Source organism: Oncorhynchus mykiss, chromosome 27, assembly GCF_013265735.2.
Source record: "Oncorhynchus mykiss isolate Arlee chromosome 27, USDA_OmykA_1.1, whole genome shotgun sequence".
Classification (NCBI taxonomy): Eukaryota; Metazoa; Chordata; class Actinopteri; order Salmoniformes; family Salmonidae; genus Oncorhynchus; species Oncorhynchus mykiss.
Window position 1 is genome coordinate 3,630,246 of NC_048591.1, and position 20,145 is coordinate 3,650,390.

Sequence of the window (20,145 nt, forward strand, 5' to 3'; positions counted from 1 at the left end):
CCTTCCCCATTTCTCTCTCCCCTCACAGACAGTCGGGGGGGGGGGGGGGGGGGGGGGGGGGGGGGGGGGGGGGGGGGGGGGTCTTCCATTAGGGATATCAAGAGGGAGAAGACTACACTTAAAAGCCTCCAGGCAGCTAGAGAGACGGTCTGCGTTCCAAAAGGCACCCTATTGCCACTACATAGTGCACTACATTTGAACAGGGCCCATAGGGCCCTATAGGCCCATAGTGCACTATGCAGTTAGGCAATAGGCTGTCATATGGGACGCAGACAGGGAGGATGTCCTCTTTCAATGTCTCCTTTCATCATATCATAAATGTACTAGACTCAGTAATGACATTCAACCTCAACTCTACTGTTGATACCTGTGTTGTGATAGCAACATAACAGTCCAGCAGTATATTGTAGTAGTAGTAGGGCCTGTTTAACTACACAGGCAGGGGCTAACTTGAGCCCAGAGTTGTTTCTGACCAGATCACATTGTCAGGGAAACCCCCTGGCTCTGTGTATAAGTTCTAGGATCACCTAGGTACTAACTCACGATTACAAGACACAGTTAGAAACCTTTGGCGCTCTCACTCCCCTGAAGGTGTCTGCATACATAGGTTCGGTTTGCTCCTAGCAAAACTCGGCTATGCGAAGTAAATACTCCCTTGCATACTCCCTTACAATACCTTTGCTTGAAGAACTCTTGAGACGCCATAGCAAAAAGTACCCTTCCTCAAAATAGTCCGAATGAATCTAAGATAAGTCAAGAAATCTGTAATTCTTTTTGACGTTTTTGCCGAGGAAGTTTTAGATGTAACTAAGATGTTTGGTGCAGTATTTCTCAAATGAAATGTGCATGAAAACGAGTCGTCTGTTGTTGAATGACAACAAACACTTAATTGAAGAATCCCTGCTTTTGACCAATCACTGATGAAGGGGCATAAACTTTGGCTACCGAATTTCGACAAGCCTCAAGAAAACATGTTGTGTGCTCAAACAGCTGGAAAAAACCCAGCTGAACCCTGCCGAACACCAAAATGAACAAACGTAAGAAAAGTGTTGTGTAATATATCCGTGAACTCTTTTGACTGGGAAGCATACGGTAAGCTTTACTGTAGAGGTGCTGGGTGCATGGAGTTGGATAGAGGGTAGACTTGCTACACAGCTTGTTATAGCATGGGCAGCGCCATCGAGGTCTTTCTCCATTTTAAATGGGTTAAAGGGACAATGTTCAGTTTTGGTAAACAGCAGATTGCCCCTTGGGGAGATTATCATAGCAAAGATAGGTGTTCTCTCCTCCATCTCTATGGCTGGGTGTCTGAGATGAGCCCTGACTTACTGTATGTGTGGCCGAGTCCTCTCCATCTCCTCCCGAAAAGGACCCGACAAGGGGCTGCCCTCGCTCAAGTGCGCTCATGAGCCGCCCTGTGTTTGTGTGTGTGCACTGAGCCCTCTTTTTTAGCAGACCCAGCACTGGAACTAGTCTCAGCAAATATAATTCATGCCATCTTTTTTAAAACTTTTTAAAACAGGCTTAAAAAAAAGGCAATCTTCAGGGACACCCCTGTGTTTGGACGTCATAGTTTGAATAGTCTTGCATCATGCCAGACTTCAAGGCTCTTGTAAACTCAGCAAAAAAAAAGAAACAGCCCTTTTTCAGGACCCTGTTTATCAAAGATAATTCGTAAAAATCCAAATAACTTCACAGATCTTCATTGTAAAGGGTTTAAACACTGTTTCCCATGCGAAGACACTAACAGCTTACAGACAGTAGGCAATTAAGGTCACAGTTATGAAAACTTAGGATACCATGAGAGGCCTTTCTACAGACCCCGAAAAACACCAAAAGAAAGATGCCCAGGGTCCCTGCTCATCTGCGTGAACGTGCCTTAGGCATGCTGCATGGAGGCATGAGGACTGCAGATGTGGCCAGGGCAATAAATTGCAATGTCCGTACTGTGAGACGCCTAAGACAGCGCTACAGGGAGACAGGATGGACAGCTGATCATCCTCGTATTGGCAGACCACATGTAACAACACCTGCACAGGATTGGTACATCCAAACATCACACTTGCAGGTGCCTTGCTGGGGTAACATATCACAGCAAGAACTGGCAAATCTGGTGCAGTCCATGAGGAGGAGATGCACTGCAGTACTTAATGCAGCTGGTGGCCACACCAGATACTGACTGTTACTTTTGATTTTGACCCCCCTTTGTTCAGGGACACATTATTCCATTTCTGTTAAGTCACATGTCTGTGGAACTTGTTCAGGATACATCTCAGTTGAATCTTGTTATGTTCATACAAATATTTACACATGTTAAGTTTGCTGAAAATAAAGAGGATTTTATTTTTATTTTATTGCTGAGTTTATGTAATCTCTGGAGAGACACAGCTTGTGAAGATGACTAGCTCATAGTGAACTGGGCTGTCAATCTGTCAATTGGACCCCAGACATATAGTATGATGAGCCCAAACTGATCTCAGATCTGCTGATAACTCTGTGTCCAGGGAAAGACAGAGGAACTGATTCAGAGAGAAAACTCATCATGTGGATATAACCTCTATAAGAGCATGTACATCGTCTCTTAGTATCTATGATGTTAACTACTGTACACAGTATCAAAAGTAAACTATGGATCAGTTTTAGAGTCGATGTACAGTATATGAACTCAAAAAGATTGTAAGTTCAACAAACTCAGAAAGGTCACGTGAAATTAACTGGACTCCAACATAACCAACCCATGGGAGACCAGGAGAACATTATAGTGGTCTGGATAGGGGTCAGAGGTCAAAGAGGCCCTGCTCTGATGGCTGGGCTCCCAGGGGTTGAGTGACCAATGCACAGCCCTGACATCTCCGCAGCTGGACAGCCTGCCACTCAACAACACATCCCACCAACGTCCACCATTTTGTTTTTTTTGTTCTCATTGTTGACATCACAGAGAGCTATTTTTCAAGAGGCCCGTTATGCAACCGCAGACCTCAGGCTGAATCTTAAATGGCACCCTATTCCCTATTTAGTGAACTCTGGTCAAAAGTAGTGCACTAAATAGGGAGTAGGGTTCCATTAGGGACACGGCCCCTGGATCTTCTGGTCTAGCTGAGGTTTTCAGCTGCGTCTTTCCTGGTGTTTATGTGAAGTACGCTTTTGGAAAGTCTGGCATGCGTTCCTGACAAAGACGCTATGTCAAAAACAGTTAAGCCCTGGAGTGGGCCCTGTCTAACTTAATACCCATAACATCATGACACTTAGAAGTGCACGAAGTGGCGAAGTACTGTGCTTTTCTTATGCGGAACAATGAAAATATGTACACACACTGCTCTGTACATTGGTGTAATCATAGACAAGGGTTGCAAAATTCTGGTAACTTTCACAACATTTCTGGAAAACCTGGGTATTTTGGGAAAGTTGACGGAATTTTGCAACTCTTTCATAGCCTGTTCTGTACCTGGGAAGTAGCCGGTAATCTCCTGCGTACTCATCATATTTGTAATGGACCACGTGTAGTTGGGAGTTGTAGTACTCGCAGGCCTGGAATAGAGGAGAAGAAAGAGGAAGAGGAGGAAGTGGAGGGGAGAGAGGTTCTGTTAATGCCTAGTGCAGGTGAATAACAGACAGTTGATTCTGTCTGTATATATGACCGTGTGTGTGAGTGTTTTATTTCATGTATTTATTTGACCTTTGTTTTAACAGGGAGTCGCATTGAGACAGTCTCTTTTGCAGCTACACAACAAATTACACATAGGGAATATACCAGTCACATTCCTCAGCAAAGAGCTTCTCAATCAACAACAATAGAGATTTGTGTGTGTGTGTGCGCGCGTCTTGGCATGGGCAGTTGATGCTTAAAATCCCCTCTCTGTCACAACGTGGTTCTTATACAGCTCTACAGATGTCTATCAGAGAGTAGTCTCTCACACACACACACACACACACACACACACACACACACACTCTATCCATTGAAATAAGTAGATCCAAGGCACGGTAATGGTAATGTAAATGCAGTGTACAGCTTTGTTTTACATGAGTAGCTGTCCTCATACAACCAAGACGACCTGTGTGAAGCAAGCTAGGGCTGCAGAGTCTGCCTCCCTCAACAACATTAAGAGTGTGTCCCAAATGGCACCCGTTCCCCTATGGGCCCTTGTCAAAAGTAGTGCACTATGTAGGAAATAGGGCGTAATTTGGGACATGCCATTAATGTTGAAGAGGGACGCAGACTCAGCCCTAGCTTGCTTCACACAGGTCGTCTTGGAGCCCCACAAGCTTACAGAGTTACAAGATTGAATCCATGATTAGATGAATCAAACCATAAGAAGAATTGAATTAACATTCTGTCCCACGGGCTTGAGTTACAGACTTTCTTTCTCTCCCTCTCACTCTCTTCTCTCTGTCTCTCACATGCACACAAAGCGCAGATACGCAAGCTCGGCTGCGCGCAAGCGCACTCCCTCTCACTCGTTAACACACACAGAAGCTCACGCAGGCATGCACTCTCACCCTGTCTCTCTCTATCTCTCTCCTCTCGGCAGTATGTTTTCTCTGTTGTTCTGTGGATTCTTATCTTCTTTCTGTCTGAGTGGCAGTATCATTATCTATCACTTAAACACAGCTCCACTGGCAGTCATCACATTCATTATTAAAGACACTCAAAACATATTTACTTCTACAAGGCAATAACACATGTCTGGGAGCACATACTTAAATAGCCATTCTCTTTCTTCCATCTCTCTCTCTCTCTCTCTCTCTCTCTCTCTCTCTCTCTCTCTCTCTCTCTCTCTCTCTCTCTCTCTCTCTCTCTCTCTCTCTCTCTCTCTCTCTCTCTCTCTCTCTCTCTCTCTCTCTCTCTCTCTCTCTCTCTCTCTCTCTCTCTCTCTCTCTCTCTCTCTCTCTCTCTCTCTCTCTCTCTCTCTCTCTCTCTCTCTCTCTCTCTCTCTCTCTCTCGGAGTGCATGCTGGGAGTGAGTCGTCAAGCAGGAGTGATTGTGAGAACGAATGGAATTTCTTTTCACTCTATTGGGTTTTGGTATGTACATATATATATATTGATTAGTTTAGTTGTTTTAAGGGTATATTGTTTAACTATCACTAAGCACGTATAGGGGTGGTGGGATCTTTGAGGTTGGTTTTTCGCGAGGGCACAACCAGCGGGTGGGGCTGGTTGCAATGGCCACTCGCGGAAATGTAGAGTTTGAAAAACTTAGTCGGAGGCATGGAGTAAAAATTCCTGCTGCGGCTGGGTGTTCAGTGGAAGAATGTAGCTTGGCTGTGGGTGCTATCATTGGGTATGATAGCATTAAATCAGCCTCAAGGATGAATAGCGCTGTAGTGATATTCTTAGATTCAATTGAAAAGGTGAATAAGATAGTTGAGAGGGGTGTTGTGTTGCGGGAGACACAGACGCCGGTATTTCCGCTTATGAATCCTGCGAAGAAAGTTATGCTTTCTAACGTGCCACCATTTGTTAGAGATGAAGTGTTAGAGCGAGAGTTATCTCGCCATGGTCAAATCGTATCTACAATAAAGAAGGTTCTTTTTGGATGCAAATCTCCGTTGTTGAAACATGTCGTGTCTCATAGGAGACAAGTGCATATGATTTTAAAAAAGGAAGGAGATGAACTGAATTTAGCGTTTAGTTTTAAGATTGATGGATTTGATTATGTCTTTTATGCATCTACTGAATCAATGAAATGTTTTGGATGTGGAAGAGAGGGGCATTTGGTGCGTAATTGTCCCGAGAATGAACGCGCTGAGCCTGGTAGTAGCTTTAGTGCGGGTGCACCTAACGTACCACAGCGAAGGGATGAAAATACTACAGGTGTAGGGGAAGAGAGAAGGTGGGCAGATGTGGTTGGAAAAGTAGGAGAGGAAGGCATTGTGGATACGGGGGCAATTGTGGTAGATCAGAACAAAGAGGGAGGGGAAACACTAGGTGAGATTGCGACTGCCGTCGCTGAGGTGGTGCTGGAAAATGAAATTGGAGGTCAAGAGGAGATTGAAATAACGGAAAAGGAAGCGGATGTTTTCAAAATACCGAGGAGTAAAAGGAAAAATTTAAGGGGTAGTGAAGGGTCTAATTATAAGAGAAAGGTAGAGATGGATAAATCAGGTGAAGATGAACAGGTTGTAGAGATGGGGTTTTCTTCTGGGGAGGATAGCGAGAGTGAGTCATCTGACGCGTCACAACAATATAGTGAGATAGATGGGGTGGAAGGGAGGTATGGGATCGAGAAGATACGTCAATTTCTGAAGTTGACAAAAGGGAAGAAATATATGCAGGATTACAATGTAACTGATTTTTTCCCTGAACGTGAATTGTTTATTGAATCAGCAAAGTTTCTGATGTCAAAAATTACAGGGGGAGGTTTGAAAAGCCCTGAAATTGCTAGACTCAAGAAAGTGGTCACGAGAGTAATAAGTGATGCAAATTCTAAAGAAAATGAAAGAGTTCAGTTGCAGTTTTAACTCTGTAAAGAGATGTGGTGGCTGTATCTTCCTCTGTATTTTTTTCTTATCCATGAGCAGTTTTAAGATCTCTTCTTTAAACGTAAATGGGGCAAGAGATGTTAAAAAAAGAGCCATGGTGTATGAGTTAATGAGGGGAAAGGGAAGTGACATAATTTTTCTACAAGAAACGCATAGTAATTTGGAAAATGAAGTTATGTGGCAACAGGAGTGGGGGGGGACAGTGGTGTGTAGTCATAAAAACTCAAAAAGTGGGGGTGTGGTTATCTTGTTCTCAAAAGGGTTTTTGCCTTTGTCATATGAGGTTGAAGAGGTAGTTGAGGGGAGGTTATTAAAAGTTAGAGCAAGGTATGAAAACATCAATATGTGTCTGATAAATGTATATGCCCCAGTGGTGACAGTTGAGAGGGTATGTTTTTTAGAGACATTATCAAATACCATTGAGAAATGTAACAAAGAAGATTATTTGTTTATTGCTGGGGATTTTAACTGCACAGTTAGCGATTTAGATAGAAATCACCAAGAACCTCATATAGCCTCAAGGACGTTTTTAAAACGCCTTATTGTAACAAATGAACTGTGTGATATTTGGCGGAGTCAACATGAAGGAACAAGGCAGTACACCTGGGCGCATGTGAGAGAGAACATCATCTCTATGGCCAGGTTAGATAGGTTTTATGTTTTTGAGCATCAATCTCAGGTCTGTAAATCAAGTGTGATAACTCCAGTGGGATTTTCTGATCATTGTTTAATAACAGAGGTGGTGTTCATTAACGATGTAAAACCTAAAAGCGCATACTGGCATTTTAATATAACTTTATTGAGTGATGCTCACTTCAGGAAATGTTTCAGTATTTTTTGGGAGAGGTGGAGGGCTCAAAAGGCCAGTTTTGTATCCCTTCAACAATGGTGGGATATAGGGAAAATACAGATTCAACAATTTTGTAATCAATACACGAGGAATGTCACCAAGGATATCACCAGATCAATGAAAGCCCTAGAGATTGAAATAGTGGAACTCATGACGTTGGTTGAGACCACAGGAGATCGAGGCCATACTCAGGCCCTCAAGAGGAGAAAAGCTGCATTGGCAGATCTGCTGGGTATCAGAGCACAGGGGGCACTGGTGAGAAGTAAATTTCAGGGCATATCTGAAATGGATGCCTCATCCAAATTTTTCTTTGGTTTAGAGAAAAAGAATGGACAAAGAAAAATTATTCATTGTCTCAAATCAGCTGTTGGACAAGAGCTCACTAGCCCTAGTGAAATCAGAAAGAGGGCAGTAGAGTTCTATGCTGAGCTCTACAAGTGTGAGTACAAAGAGGACAAAACAGTGACACAGCAGTTCTTTGATGGGCTCCCAAAGGTGCCTGCAGAAGCTCAGGTTGAGCTTGAGCAACCATTGTCTTTGCAGGATTTATACACTGCATTAAAAGGCATGGAAAATGGAAGGGCACCAGGCATTGATGGGCTTCCCGTTGACTTTTTTAAGTCTTTTTGGGCTATGTTGGGAGAGGATTGGTTAGAAGTAGCTAATGATAGTTTAACCGGAGGGTTACTACCAATAAGCTGCAGAAGGGCTGTCCTCACCCTACTGCCCAAAAAGGGTGACCCGAGGGAGGTGAAGAACTGGAGGCCGGTGGCTTTATTGTGTACTGATTATAAGATATTGTCAAAAGCTTTGTCCAACAGGCTGAGGGAGGTGATGGGGCAAATCATACATACGGATCAGTCCTACTGTGTTCCTGGCAGGCAGATAGGGGATAACATTTCTCTGATTCGTGATTTTTTGGACGTCTCTAGGGCTATTGGGTTGGATGCTGGTCTAATTTCAATTGATCAGGAAAAGGCATTTGACCGAGTTGAACATCAATATTTATGGCACACGTTTGAGGCGTTTGGGTTCAGCTCTGGTTTTATTGCCATGATAAAGGTGATATATGGTGACATTGAAAGTGTATTGAAAGTTAACGGTGGTTTGAGTGCTCCTTTTAAAGTGTGTAGAGGTATTAGGCAGGGATGTTCTATGTCTGGGATGTTATATGCTATTGCTATAGAGCCACTACTAAATAGCATTAGAAGTCGCATTGCAGGGGTGTGCCTTTCAGAGGATATTCCTCCTATTCGTCTTTCAGCCTATGCTGATGATGTAGTTGTGTTAGTGAAAAATCAAGCGGAGGTGGATAGCTTGAGTCTAATGGTTGATCGTTTTAGGGGAATATCCTCTGCAAAGGTAAATTGGGAAAAGAGTTGTGCTTTACAGATTGGAGAATGGTCTGGAGGGATCATGGCTTTGCCAGGGGGGCTGGAATGGTGTAAGGGAGGTTTTAAGTATCTTGGAGTGTATCTAGGAGATGAGGGGACTATGGAAAAAAATTGGAGTGGGGTGGTTGAAATGGTGGAAGGGAGGATGAGGAGATGGCGTTGGTTACTATCTCGTATGTCATATAGAGGGCGCACTATTATAGTTAACAATGTGATTGCCTCTGCACTGTGGCATCGGTTGTCAGTTTTAGAACCACCATCTGGCCTTCTGGCTAAGATACAGGCAATTATTGTGGATTTCTTTTGGGATAAATATCACTGGGTTCCACAAAGTGTTTTGTATTTGTCAAAAGAGGAGGGGGGACAAGGTCTTGTACATCTTGCTAGTAGGGCTGCTGCTTTCCGGTTTCAGTTCATTCAAAGGCTGCTTTATGGACCGGAAAATGTGGTGTGGAGAGGGGTGGCAGGTCTTATATTACAGAGGGTTGGAGGATTAGGTTTAAAGAAGGCTTTATTTCTGGTTGATAGTAGCCAGATTTCTAGGGAGGGAGTACCTCCATTTTATAGAGGCCTTCTCAGAGTGTGGAGCATAATGAAGGTGTCCAGAAGAACTTCAGCGGAGTCAGTGCATTGGCTGTTGGAGGAACCTCTGGTGTATGGGGCGAGACTGGACTGTACAACTGCAGCTGTTCCACATTTCTCCAAGATTCTGGTGAAGGGGAAAATCATCACCTTAAGACAGTTAATGGCCATGGCTGGGCCCGCCTTAATGGATGGAAGAAGGGTGGCAGAACATTTGGGGATGAGGTCGGAAAGGATTGTCGGACAAATGCTGGGGAGCTGTAGGAAGGCTCTGTCAGCGGAAGAATGGGATATGCTTAGTAGCCACAAGAAGAAGGTGCAAGATGAAGACGTCTCATTTCCAAAACTAGGGATTACACCAAATATCCCAGAGTCAGAAAGAAAGGCGTTATTGCTGGATTTGAGAGGGTTGGAGGAGGTGGGTTTGGATGAGGTGAATGGGAAGGAGTTGTATAGGGGGTGTGTCAAGGTGTTGAATAAAGATAAATTGAAAAATAGAAAAGATACTCCATGGAGGGTAAAATTGGGCATTGATGACAAGGTAAAGCCAGCATGGAGAGCACTGTACAAACCACCGTTACAAAAGGGTACTGGTGATATGCAATGGAGGGTTTTACATGGCATCATTGCAGTTAATGCTTTTGTATCTGTTATTAACTCAGATGTTAGAGATGGATGTCCTTTTTGTAATATAAGAGAAACCATTTTTCACTGTTTTTTGGAGTGTGAGAGGATAAAACCGCTATTGGAAATGTTGGAATCTTTGTTTAAAGCTGTAGGGGAGTTTTTCAATAACACTGTTTTTATTTTGGGGTTTCAATATAGTAAACAACAGAAAAGAAAATGTCAAATGTTAAATTTTATTTTGGGACAAGCTAAGATGTCAATTTTTCTGAGTAGGAAACATAAGATAGAAACGGGATATGGGCAGGATGTAAGATGTGTTTTTAAAGGTTTAGTGAAAGCAAGAATAAAAGTAGATTTTGAGTTCTTTTCAGCTGTAAAAGATCTCCTATTATTTGAGGAGAAGTGGGCTTACGAAGGAGCACTTTGTTTTGTAGAGGAGGGGAAATTATTTTTTGCTGCTGAAATAAGTTGAATGTATATGTTATGTATTTATTTTTGTTTAGGAATTACATTTTGTTATTTCATTTCTGAAAAGGCAGTGTGTCATTATTTATGTTAACACTTGAGTAAAAAATAAAGGTTTTATAAAAACTCAACTCTCTCTCTCTCTCTCTCTCTCTCTCTCTCTCTCTCTCTCTCTCTCTCTCTCTCTCTCTCTCTCTCTCTCTCTCTCTCTCTCTCTCTCTCTCTCTCTCTCTCTCTCTCTCTCTCTCTCTCTCTCTCTCTCTCTCTCTCTCTCTCTCTCTCTCTCTCTCTCTCTCTCTCTCTCTCTCTCTCTCTCTCTCTCTCTCTCTCTCTCTCTCTCTCTCTCTCTCTCTCTCTCTCTCTCTCTCTCTCTCTCTCTCTCTCTCTCTCTCTCTCTCTCTCTCTCTCTCTCTCTCTCTCTCTCTCTCTAGTCTCTAGTCTCTCACACGCACCCCATCATCAGTAAGCTGTGACGGTGTGGTGTCTGGTGTGTTTCCGTATGCAGCGAGGATATCTGTGAGACAATGTTTGGCTAATTTGAGCACTTCCTCCTAGCCAGCGTGTGCTGTAACTCTTTCACTTCAGCCTCACCATCAAACATGACTTGTCACACGATAAGAGCATGAAAACAGGCACGCCCAAATGGCACCCAATTCCCTATAGTGCACTACTTTTGACCACGGCCCATAGGGTACCACCCCAAATGATTGCCCTATAAAAGGGAATGGCGTGCCATTTGGGTCACAGCCACAGTATAGGCTTATCAGATCCACATCTTCAACTGACAATCCAATAGGGGAAATGTATGCAAAAATTTCACTGGTCGTCATCATTTGCATTTCTAAGGTTCCTCAAAAATAGATGAAATGGTTTCATGGTGCAAAAGGTCGCAGTCATTAGTGCCCTTAGTGTCTTTGCCAGCCTAACTAAGCTGAGTAGAGCAGAGTTCCTTCAAAACAACAGGATGCAGTGGACAAAATCCCTGCTCTCTCTCTCCTCCCTCCCTGCATGGTCAGCAGGCAGCCTCAGATGATTCCGCTCCATAGACAAGCTCATTGGAAGCAGCAGTCAGCAGTCCAGTCAGCTCAGCCACACAGCTCTGACAACATGGGCTGGGTCTCCCCCCACACACACACTCCAGATGCTGTTGATTCCCAGAGAGAAACATGATCCAGCAGCAAGCTGCACGACTGTACTTCTCATTCCCTCTGGTTCAGAGGAGGAGCAGTAACTCCAAGGCATGGGTTCAGAATACATGTTAGGAACTTTCTTGTATGTATTCCGTACATAGGGACTGAAGTGGGTCAAGGACCAGGAAGCGCTCTCTCTCTCTCTCTCTCTCTCTCTCTCTCTCTGTAGTCTTGCACTTTCACTAATAGAGCTAGCTGGGGAAACTCTCGTTCTCTCTCTCTCCCACCCACGCACGCACACACACACACACACTCGCAGGCACACAGAATCACACACAGCTCCTGGAGGAACAGAACACATCTGTGCTCCTGATGTCACTGCCTTACGAGCTCATGATGTTGATGTAGACCTCTGTGTTGAGGATATGTTTAAAGTACACTAACAACTGCATGTAGTCCGGACCCTTACCCGGACAACCACCAGGCCAAGCTGCCTGCCTGCCAGACTGAATGTGGAGTCAGCCCTGCTCCATAGCCCTCCTCTGCACCCGAGCTCAATCACACAACTAAGCATGGCACTCTCACTCTCTCTCACACACTCACCTGTCTGACCAGCAGACACTCGGCCTGGAGCTCGGCCCCCTGGGGCACGGTGGACTGCAGTGTCCGTCTCTCCAGAGGCACTGTGAACACCTGGGGGACAGAGGGGAAGGAGAAATCAGATGGGGAGGGAGTGTTTGATGTCAGGTAAAAGCTCATCTCTTGTGAAAGACTGTCGGTCAGGAAGGGGTGTGGACTTGACATCTCAACCTCTTCCCCTAGAACAAAACTCTGTAGCTGTTGTTGACGCGAGAGCGGGTTTTGGATTACTGAGATTAGGTACTACATGCACTCGTGGGATAAGATATATGTGCAAGCCTGACTATTTAAATGCTTGAGGGGACATATGAAATCTAAGGATACAGTCTTTACCACCAGGATGTACAGTCAGATCACTGAGCCCTATTCCAGTGTGTCAGCACTTGACGAATAACATCCGACCGAGAGCTCCGGTGTCGTCATAATTCATTCATAAATATTGAGGTCAAAAATAGCAAATGGCTCAAATAAATCATCCATACCTAGAAGGAAAGATTGAAAGTTGGAGAAATACTGATCTCACTGATTATTACGCAACTAGTAGCAACTCAATGCAATTCTATCCCAAATAGCACCCTATTCCCTATGTAGTGCACTACTTTTGACCAGGGCCCATGGGACTCTAGTCAAAAGTAGTGCACTATACAGGGAATAGGGTGTCATTCGGGACGTAGGCCACTGAGAACAGCCAAGTTCCCGCCCTCTCTGATCAATGCTTGGTTCTGATTTACTGTGTCTGCAGTCAGCTGTTTAAAATGCAGCACACTCAGAGGAAGGACATTTAGTTTGGGGTTTTGGAAGCGAATTAGGTTTGTCCATTAGCAAGTGACTTGGAGTTTCAATTAGATTGAGCTATGGAGACCCAGCAAATGAAACAGGACTGTTTGGTTGCCGGGCCTGTGTGTGTGTGTGTGTGTATATTTCACGGTAGCAGAGTCATGACTTTAAACATCAACTCGAGAGCCGAGTCATTTCCCGAAAACCAATTAAAACTAGTTAATATGAAGTGGCGGTCTTAAGGAGTCACATTAGCGCACTAATTAAGTCACTAATGAGCAACAGCCACAGGACATTGGGGAGCAGAAGCAATGGGGGGAATGAGGGGTTGAGAATGCAAAATGAGTGTGTGTGTCTGTCAGTCCTTCCGTCTTGTTGAAAAACATTGGTGTGGCTGGCATGAGCCAGACAGACACAGTCCCACACACACCCACACCCCCATTCCCACACACACAGCAAACGAAATAAGTGAAAGGAGGTCGTTTGTGGGTGACATACAGACTTGACAGAGACAGGATGGCATTCACACACACACACGTCTCAAACGCACACGCACATACAACCCCCCCCCCCCTCCCCTCCCGCCCCCCTCCAAGCACAGACACAGACACGTTTGTACCCACCGTGAAATCGTTGTCGGGGAAGAGGAGCAGCTCTCGGAGGGGGTCTTCCTTCAGCTCATCTCCCAGGTCACAGATCACAGCCTCATAGTCCAGAGGGTCTATCAGCTTGGGTTTCTCCTGCTGGAACACACACACACAGACAGACATTTGACTTATCCCATATGGCAGTGAAATAAATACTTGGGTACTACTTGGGGAAACGCAGATGAGACAGTGGCGGAGGCAGGATTCAAATCCCGGTCCACGTGGAACACACTCGTTTTCAAAATTGCGAGGTCAGCCATACACTTGATGACTAACAGTCACACCATGGGATATCCAACATAGTCAACTATTAGGTCACACAGAAAGTCTTCTACATCTAGGACTTATCCTGCTGTAACACACAAATGACTAGGCTAACACCAAGTGCAATTTGCCTCTACACTGTTCAATAATCCTGACTCATAAACCTCTCTGAACTCTGAGAGAAGTCAGCCAGTCAACAAGTATTCTTCAAATCAAAGACGAGCCAAATGGTGTGGCTAGGCAAATAGTCTAAAACCTCAGAATATCTGTTAATCTATCCATTTCTCTTTTTCTTTTTTCTTTTTTTGAAACGGCATGAAAAACTAGCTACCACCTCACTTCCTGTGTTCACTCCGTCACAATTGGATCAGCTCCACAAACATCAAGGCTGCACCCAAAATGCGGCCCCGTTCCCTATAGACCCTGGCCAGAAGTGGTGCACTACATAGTGAAGAGAGTGCCATTTGGGACGCAGGCCCCAGTCTAGAGGGGCGGGGAAGAGAGAAGTAAAATAGAGGATGAAGTGGTTTACATGTCATGTGCCAAACCAAACTGAACCAGAAACATGTCGAGCTTTCCCCTCTTTCCATCAAGGGAAACTGTTTTACTGACAGATGGAGACTATATCACATTAGCAGTGATCATAACAGCTCAGAAAACATATTTAAATGATAGGCTCAATGTCACCTATTATTTTTAGATTCTGGTGCTTAATAGTATTTCGAAGCAAAGGAGATTTGAGTTCTGAAAAGACAGTAGACTGATATGTCACAAAGGCAGAAGTTTACAATACGTTTTAGGTTAAGGGTTAGGCTACACATCTGCACAGCACATGGTCTCAACAAGCCCATCCAGACAGAGCGTTTCACAGAAAGCGAAATGGACTGCACATGATGAGACGAGGCTATTTCCGTCCTCAAAGGAAAGCAGTATGTCTTATTCATCACTGCTAACAAAAACTGTGGTCGGAGAAGTGGAAAACTGGAGACCTGTGTTCTCTGTTTACACGCCCATAGCGGGGGGTTCCGACCACTATCCCCCGTTCAGTAAGACCAGGGGTGTATTCATTAGTGCACACCGTAGCAAAACGTTTTGAAAAGGAAATCGGGTTTATTGGATTTCTTAAAAGGGTTTCTTAAGTTCAGCTAGGTCCCTCCGCGTTTCAGCCTGTTTGCTTCCATTTGGTTCCTAGTGAATACAACTCTGACAGAATGCACCGCTCACCCACAGGGGAAAGAGGTAGAAACCAAGCCGTCATTGAGGCATAAAACCACGACAAAGAATGTGACAAAAAAACGAAAGACTGAAAAATACCCAGAATCATAATATTCCTTGTTGTGAGGAAGGATCTTGGTGTGACTCCACTGTAAAAAAAAAATAAAATAATAAAATAAATGTTTATACGAACTGTACCTGACTGGAAGAGAGAATGACGACTGAGGACAATTTAATTTCTCAACCTCACAGAAATGTCTACCAAGACAGTATCTTTTGCCTGAGTGGCCTGTGGTCCAGCGGTTAGTGCCGAGTACCCGCCCCGGCACACATGTTTAGCCAAAACTATCCATCGGCATGGGTTCGAATCTGCCTCGCAATCTCTCCTACCTTGGTTCCAGTCAGTAGGGATCTTACCATACAGATGAACCGGGGGAGGGGCAAAGAAACACATGAACAACAGCCTTTCATATTCAGCATTCATTCAAGCTGTTGCCAAATCACTTAATCACCCTACTGAGCAGGGCTGTGGATTTGGCTCATTCAGTTTTGACTTGTGACTTGACCAGAGGCACTGAGAGGTCAAATGGCACCCCTTAAGTTTTGGTTCCCCTTTAGTCTGGTCAAAAGTAGTGCAATGGTGAGGGAGTAGGGTGTCATTAAGACAGACAAAACTGCTTGGAAAATGACACAACAATGTGGAAGGAAATGGGCGCTGATGACAGTCGGCCGAAGCTAGCTTAGCGTCGTACAGTGGCGTCACCTTCCCTGACGCCTGACGTACTAATCGGCTCAGTAACACAACAGCTTGGTACTGACTGAGACTTCAGAGTCAGCCGTGTTGCTGTCGGCGTCGTATCAAATCTCAGAGCAGCTTGATACACGCTACGTAACACCTACACGCTCGGGGTCTATGTTGCGCCAGACTACATCACACCCGATATAGTTAGGAATGTGCAGAGCATTTGTACAATCAGACCTACGTATAGAGGCGTACAAGTCCCTTGCTGACAACCTCATATCTCCAGTTTAAATGTTGTGAACAAAAAGATGCCCTTCCTGATTGTACATGGCCACTCCACTGGTTAAAAACTCAGATAGACATAGGGAGCAATACTGTTGGAGTCTCTGCCAGTTACAGATACCAACACACCGATCAGATAGTCAAACAGAGAGGCATTGGCTAACTAGTATTAGACAAAGGCTAGCAATGTCCAATTCCAAACTGTGTTCCTGACGGACAGGTGCAGTGTCGAGTGAAGTTGCCCCATAGAGACTGATCTCGGGTCAGTTTCGTCTTTCACCCAATAATGATTAAGGTTAGGACTGGGGAAGGGGAAGCTGATCCTAGATCTGTACCTAAGGGGAACTTCACCCCGGATCGACAGGTGCAACAGAAAGGAACAGAAAGCCCAGGGCAATAAAAACACACAGGTACGGCACTGCACTAAAGAGGGAGATAGAAAGATAGAAATATAGATAGCTAGATAGAAAGAGAAAGAGGCCATACATACAACGCTCAGGCGGTTGAAATCGTTCCGCACACGCCTGTTCTTATCCCTGTTCTTCCTTCGGAACGTGATCTTACTCCTGAAACTCATCCTGATTCAAAACAGGAGACTACTGCACACGGATACCGGTGACACACACTGACACGAGAACACGGAGAGGACATGTGTTCCAGCAGGCAGAAGCAGAAGGTCCATTGAAGGGTGTGCGAGACCTGTTGGAGCGCGTGGTGGCCCAAGGAGGAAGTAGAGGCTTGATGTCACACAGTGACAGAGGTGCAGCAGGGGAAACTTACAACAAAAAAAGAAAGTCCAACCACCAAACCACTCTCTCTCTCTCTCTCTCTCCGTTTCTCTCTGTAGACCGCTCTCTCGCTCTCTCTGTTCTTAATCTCACCACATTTTCGGGATGGATTCCCGCTGGGGCCGCCCATATGGAAAATGTACTGTATGCACACACTACGGTCAGTCACTTGGTATACAAATGTCTGATAAATGGCATTAATTATATCATCATTATTATTATTAATATTATTAGATACATTAGCCATAGTACCATTACAGGGCTGGCTATACTTAGTTGTGCTTGGTACTGCTTGGTAATACTGACACTGTGTACACAATAAAGTGACCACATCCCCTCGCTACGTCACACAACTGAATTCTTACAAACTGCCACCATCACACACTCTCGGTTTTTGTCTCCTTGGTTGTAATCAATGCCCAACCCTCTCACTCTCTTTTCACAAACACGCACACACACACACACACACACACACACACACACACACACACACACACACACACACACACACACACACACACACAACCTACAGTTGAAATCGGAAGTTTACATACACCAAGGGTGGAGTCATGAAAACCTGTAAAAATCCAGAAAATGATGTCATGGCTTTAGAAGCTTCTGATGGGGTAATTGACATCACTTGAGTCAATTGGAGGTGAACCTGCAGATGTATTTCAAGGCCTGCCTTCAAACTCAGTGCCTCTTTGCTTGACATCATGGGAAAATCAAAAGAAATCAGCCAAGACCTCAGAAAAAAAGATTGTAGACCTCCACAAGTCTGGTTCATCCTTGGGAGCAATTTCCAAACACCTGAAGGTACCACGTTCTTCTGTACAAACAATAGCACACAAGTATAAACACCATGGGACCACGCAGCCGTCATACCGCTCAGGAAGGAGATGCGTTCTGTCTCCTAGAGATTAACGTATTTTGGTGTGAAAAGTGCAAATCAATCCCAGAACAACAGATTCTGGAGGAAACAGGTACAAAAGTATCTATATCCACAGTAAAACAAGTCATATATTGACATAACCTGAAAGGCCGCTCAGAAAGGAAGAAGCCACTGCTCCAAAACCGCCATAAAAAAGCCAGACTACGGTTTGCAACTGCACATGGGGACGAAGATCATATTTTTTGGAGAAATGTCCTCTGGTCTGATGAAACAAAAATAGAACTGTTTGGCCATAATGACCATTATTATGCTTGGAGGAAAAAGGGGGAGGCTTGCAAGCAGAAGAACACCAGCAGCATCATGTTGTGGGGGTGCTTTTCTGCAGGAGGGACTGGTGCACTTCACAAAATAGATGGCATCATAAGGAACAAAAATTATGTGGATATATTGAAGCAACATCTCAAGACATCAGTCAGGAAGTTAAAGCTTGGTCGCAAATGGGTCTTCCAAATGGACAACGACCCCAAGCATACTTCCAAAGTTGTGGCAAATTGGCTTAAGGACAACAAAGTCAAGGTATTGGAGTGGCCATCCCAAAGCCCTGACCTCAATCCTATAGAAAATTTGTGGGCAGAACTGAAAAAGCATGTGCGAACATGGAGGCGTACACAACTGACTCAGTTACACCAGCTCTGTCAGGAGGAATGGGCCAACATTCACCCCACTTATTGTGGGAAGCTTGTGGAAGGCTGCCCAAACGTTTGACCCAAGTTAAACAATTCAAAGGCAATGCTACCAAATACTAATTGAGTGTATGAAACTTCTTACCCACTGGGAATGTGATGAAAGAAATAAAAGCTGAAATAAATAATTCTCTCTACTATTATTCTGACAAAAATCCCCCCCCCCCCCCCCCCACACACACACACACACACACACACTTCCCTTGATGGAATTTCAATGCAGAACAGAGAGCTGTCAGCTGCCAGACAGTTTGAGGAACTGACCCTGTGACGTCACAGCCTCTGATTCCGTGTCCCAAATGGCACCCTATTCCCTACATAGGGCATTAATGTACTTTTGACCAGGGCTCATAGGGCTGTGTCAAAATTAGTGCACTATATAGGGAATAGGATGCTATTTAGGAATCAACCTGTCTGAGTGCTGTTAGCCTGATTACATTAGCTACTGTTACGTCTTTTTATGTTATTGATCATTTAAAAAGAGGTGAAAATGCAATCGATTTTTACTCTCTCCATCCAATGGTGGTCAATGCAACACCAGGGAAGAGTACCGAGAGTTTAAAGCGGAAATGCAGCATGACTTTGACACGCAAACCAACACATGAGAAGAATGATACAGACAGGGGTCACAGGAAGAGTCATTGACAGACACTGATTGAGAGAGAGGAGACAAGGGTTGCATCCCAAATAGTACCCTATTCCAATGGCCAAATTAAGAAATCATAGGCCCCGGGGCAGTTTTCAGCTGTGCATAATTGCAAAATTCTTTTTTTGTTTTGAATTTTACCCCTTTTTCATGGTATCCAAATATTTTAGTAGCTACTATGTATTTCTGATCTCATCGCTACAACTCCCGTACGGGCTCGGGAGAGACGAAGGTTGAAAGTCATGCGTCCGATACACATGCCTCCGATACACAACCCAACCAAGCCGCACTGCTTCTTAACACAGCGCACATCCAACCCGGCATAAGAATTTGTTCTTAACTGACTTGCCTAAAGGTAAAAATAAACATAATGTGTTATGACGCTGGGTGTCACTTAAAGTGTTACTGTACAATATTAGGATTAGTACTTTCCAAATTTAGCGTTTTTCCTACGATTGTATTTTGAAATCTGCAAAAGGCAAACTGACAGCCGCAACCAACCATAGAAATATAATCCGGGGCCTCCCGAGTGCCGCAGCGGTCTAAGGCTTGAGGCGTGAGGCGTCACTACAGACCCGAGGTTCGATCCCAGGCTGTCACAGCCGGCCGTGACCGGGAGACCCATGAGGCAGCGCACAATTGGCCCAGTTAGGGGAGGGTTTGGCTGGCTGGGATTTCCTTGTCTCATCGCGCTCTAGTGGCTCCTTGTGGCGGGGCGGGCGCCTGCAAGCTGACTATGGTCGCCAGCTGGACGGTGGTTTCCCTGACAAATTAGTGCGGCTGGCTTCCGGGTTAAGCGAGCAGTGTGCCAAGAATAGGTGCTTGTCAGGGTCGTGTTTCGGAGGACGCATGGCTCTCGACCTTCGCCCCTCCAGAGTCCGTAGGGGAGTAGCAGCAACAGAACAAGACTGTAACTACCAGGGTTGGGGAGTAACGGATTACATGTAAGGGATTACAAAATAAACGGTAACTGTCAT

The 20,145-nt window shown here is 44.7% G+C and overlaps 1 protein-coding gene across 9 annotated transcripts in view; it reads right to left on the reverse strand.

The window, feature by feature from the left end:
• Positions 1-20,145, reverse strand: part of LOC110507356 (dedicator of cytokinesis protein 10) — a 179,459-nt gene that overhangs the window by 91,217 nt on the left and 68,097 nt on the right. For 6 of the 9 annotated variants that reach the window (XM_036965495.1, XM_036965499.1, XM_036965501.1 and 3 more), the window contains exons 2-4: positions 13,573-13,692; positions 12,137-12,226; positions 3,446-3,528 (exon numbers count right to left, since the gene is read on the reverse strand). In XM_036965495.1, the coding sequence (XP_036821390.1) occupies positions 3,446-3,528; positions 12,137-12,226; positions 13,573-13,692 (293 nt within the window). Of the gene's footprint in view, positions 1-3,445; positions 3,529-12,136; positions 12,227-13,572; positions 13,693-16,589; positions 16,835-20,145 lie in introns of those variants that run through there. The other 3 variants (XM_036965498.1, XM_036965497.1, XM_036965496.1) reach the window with 3 other exon arrangements.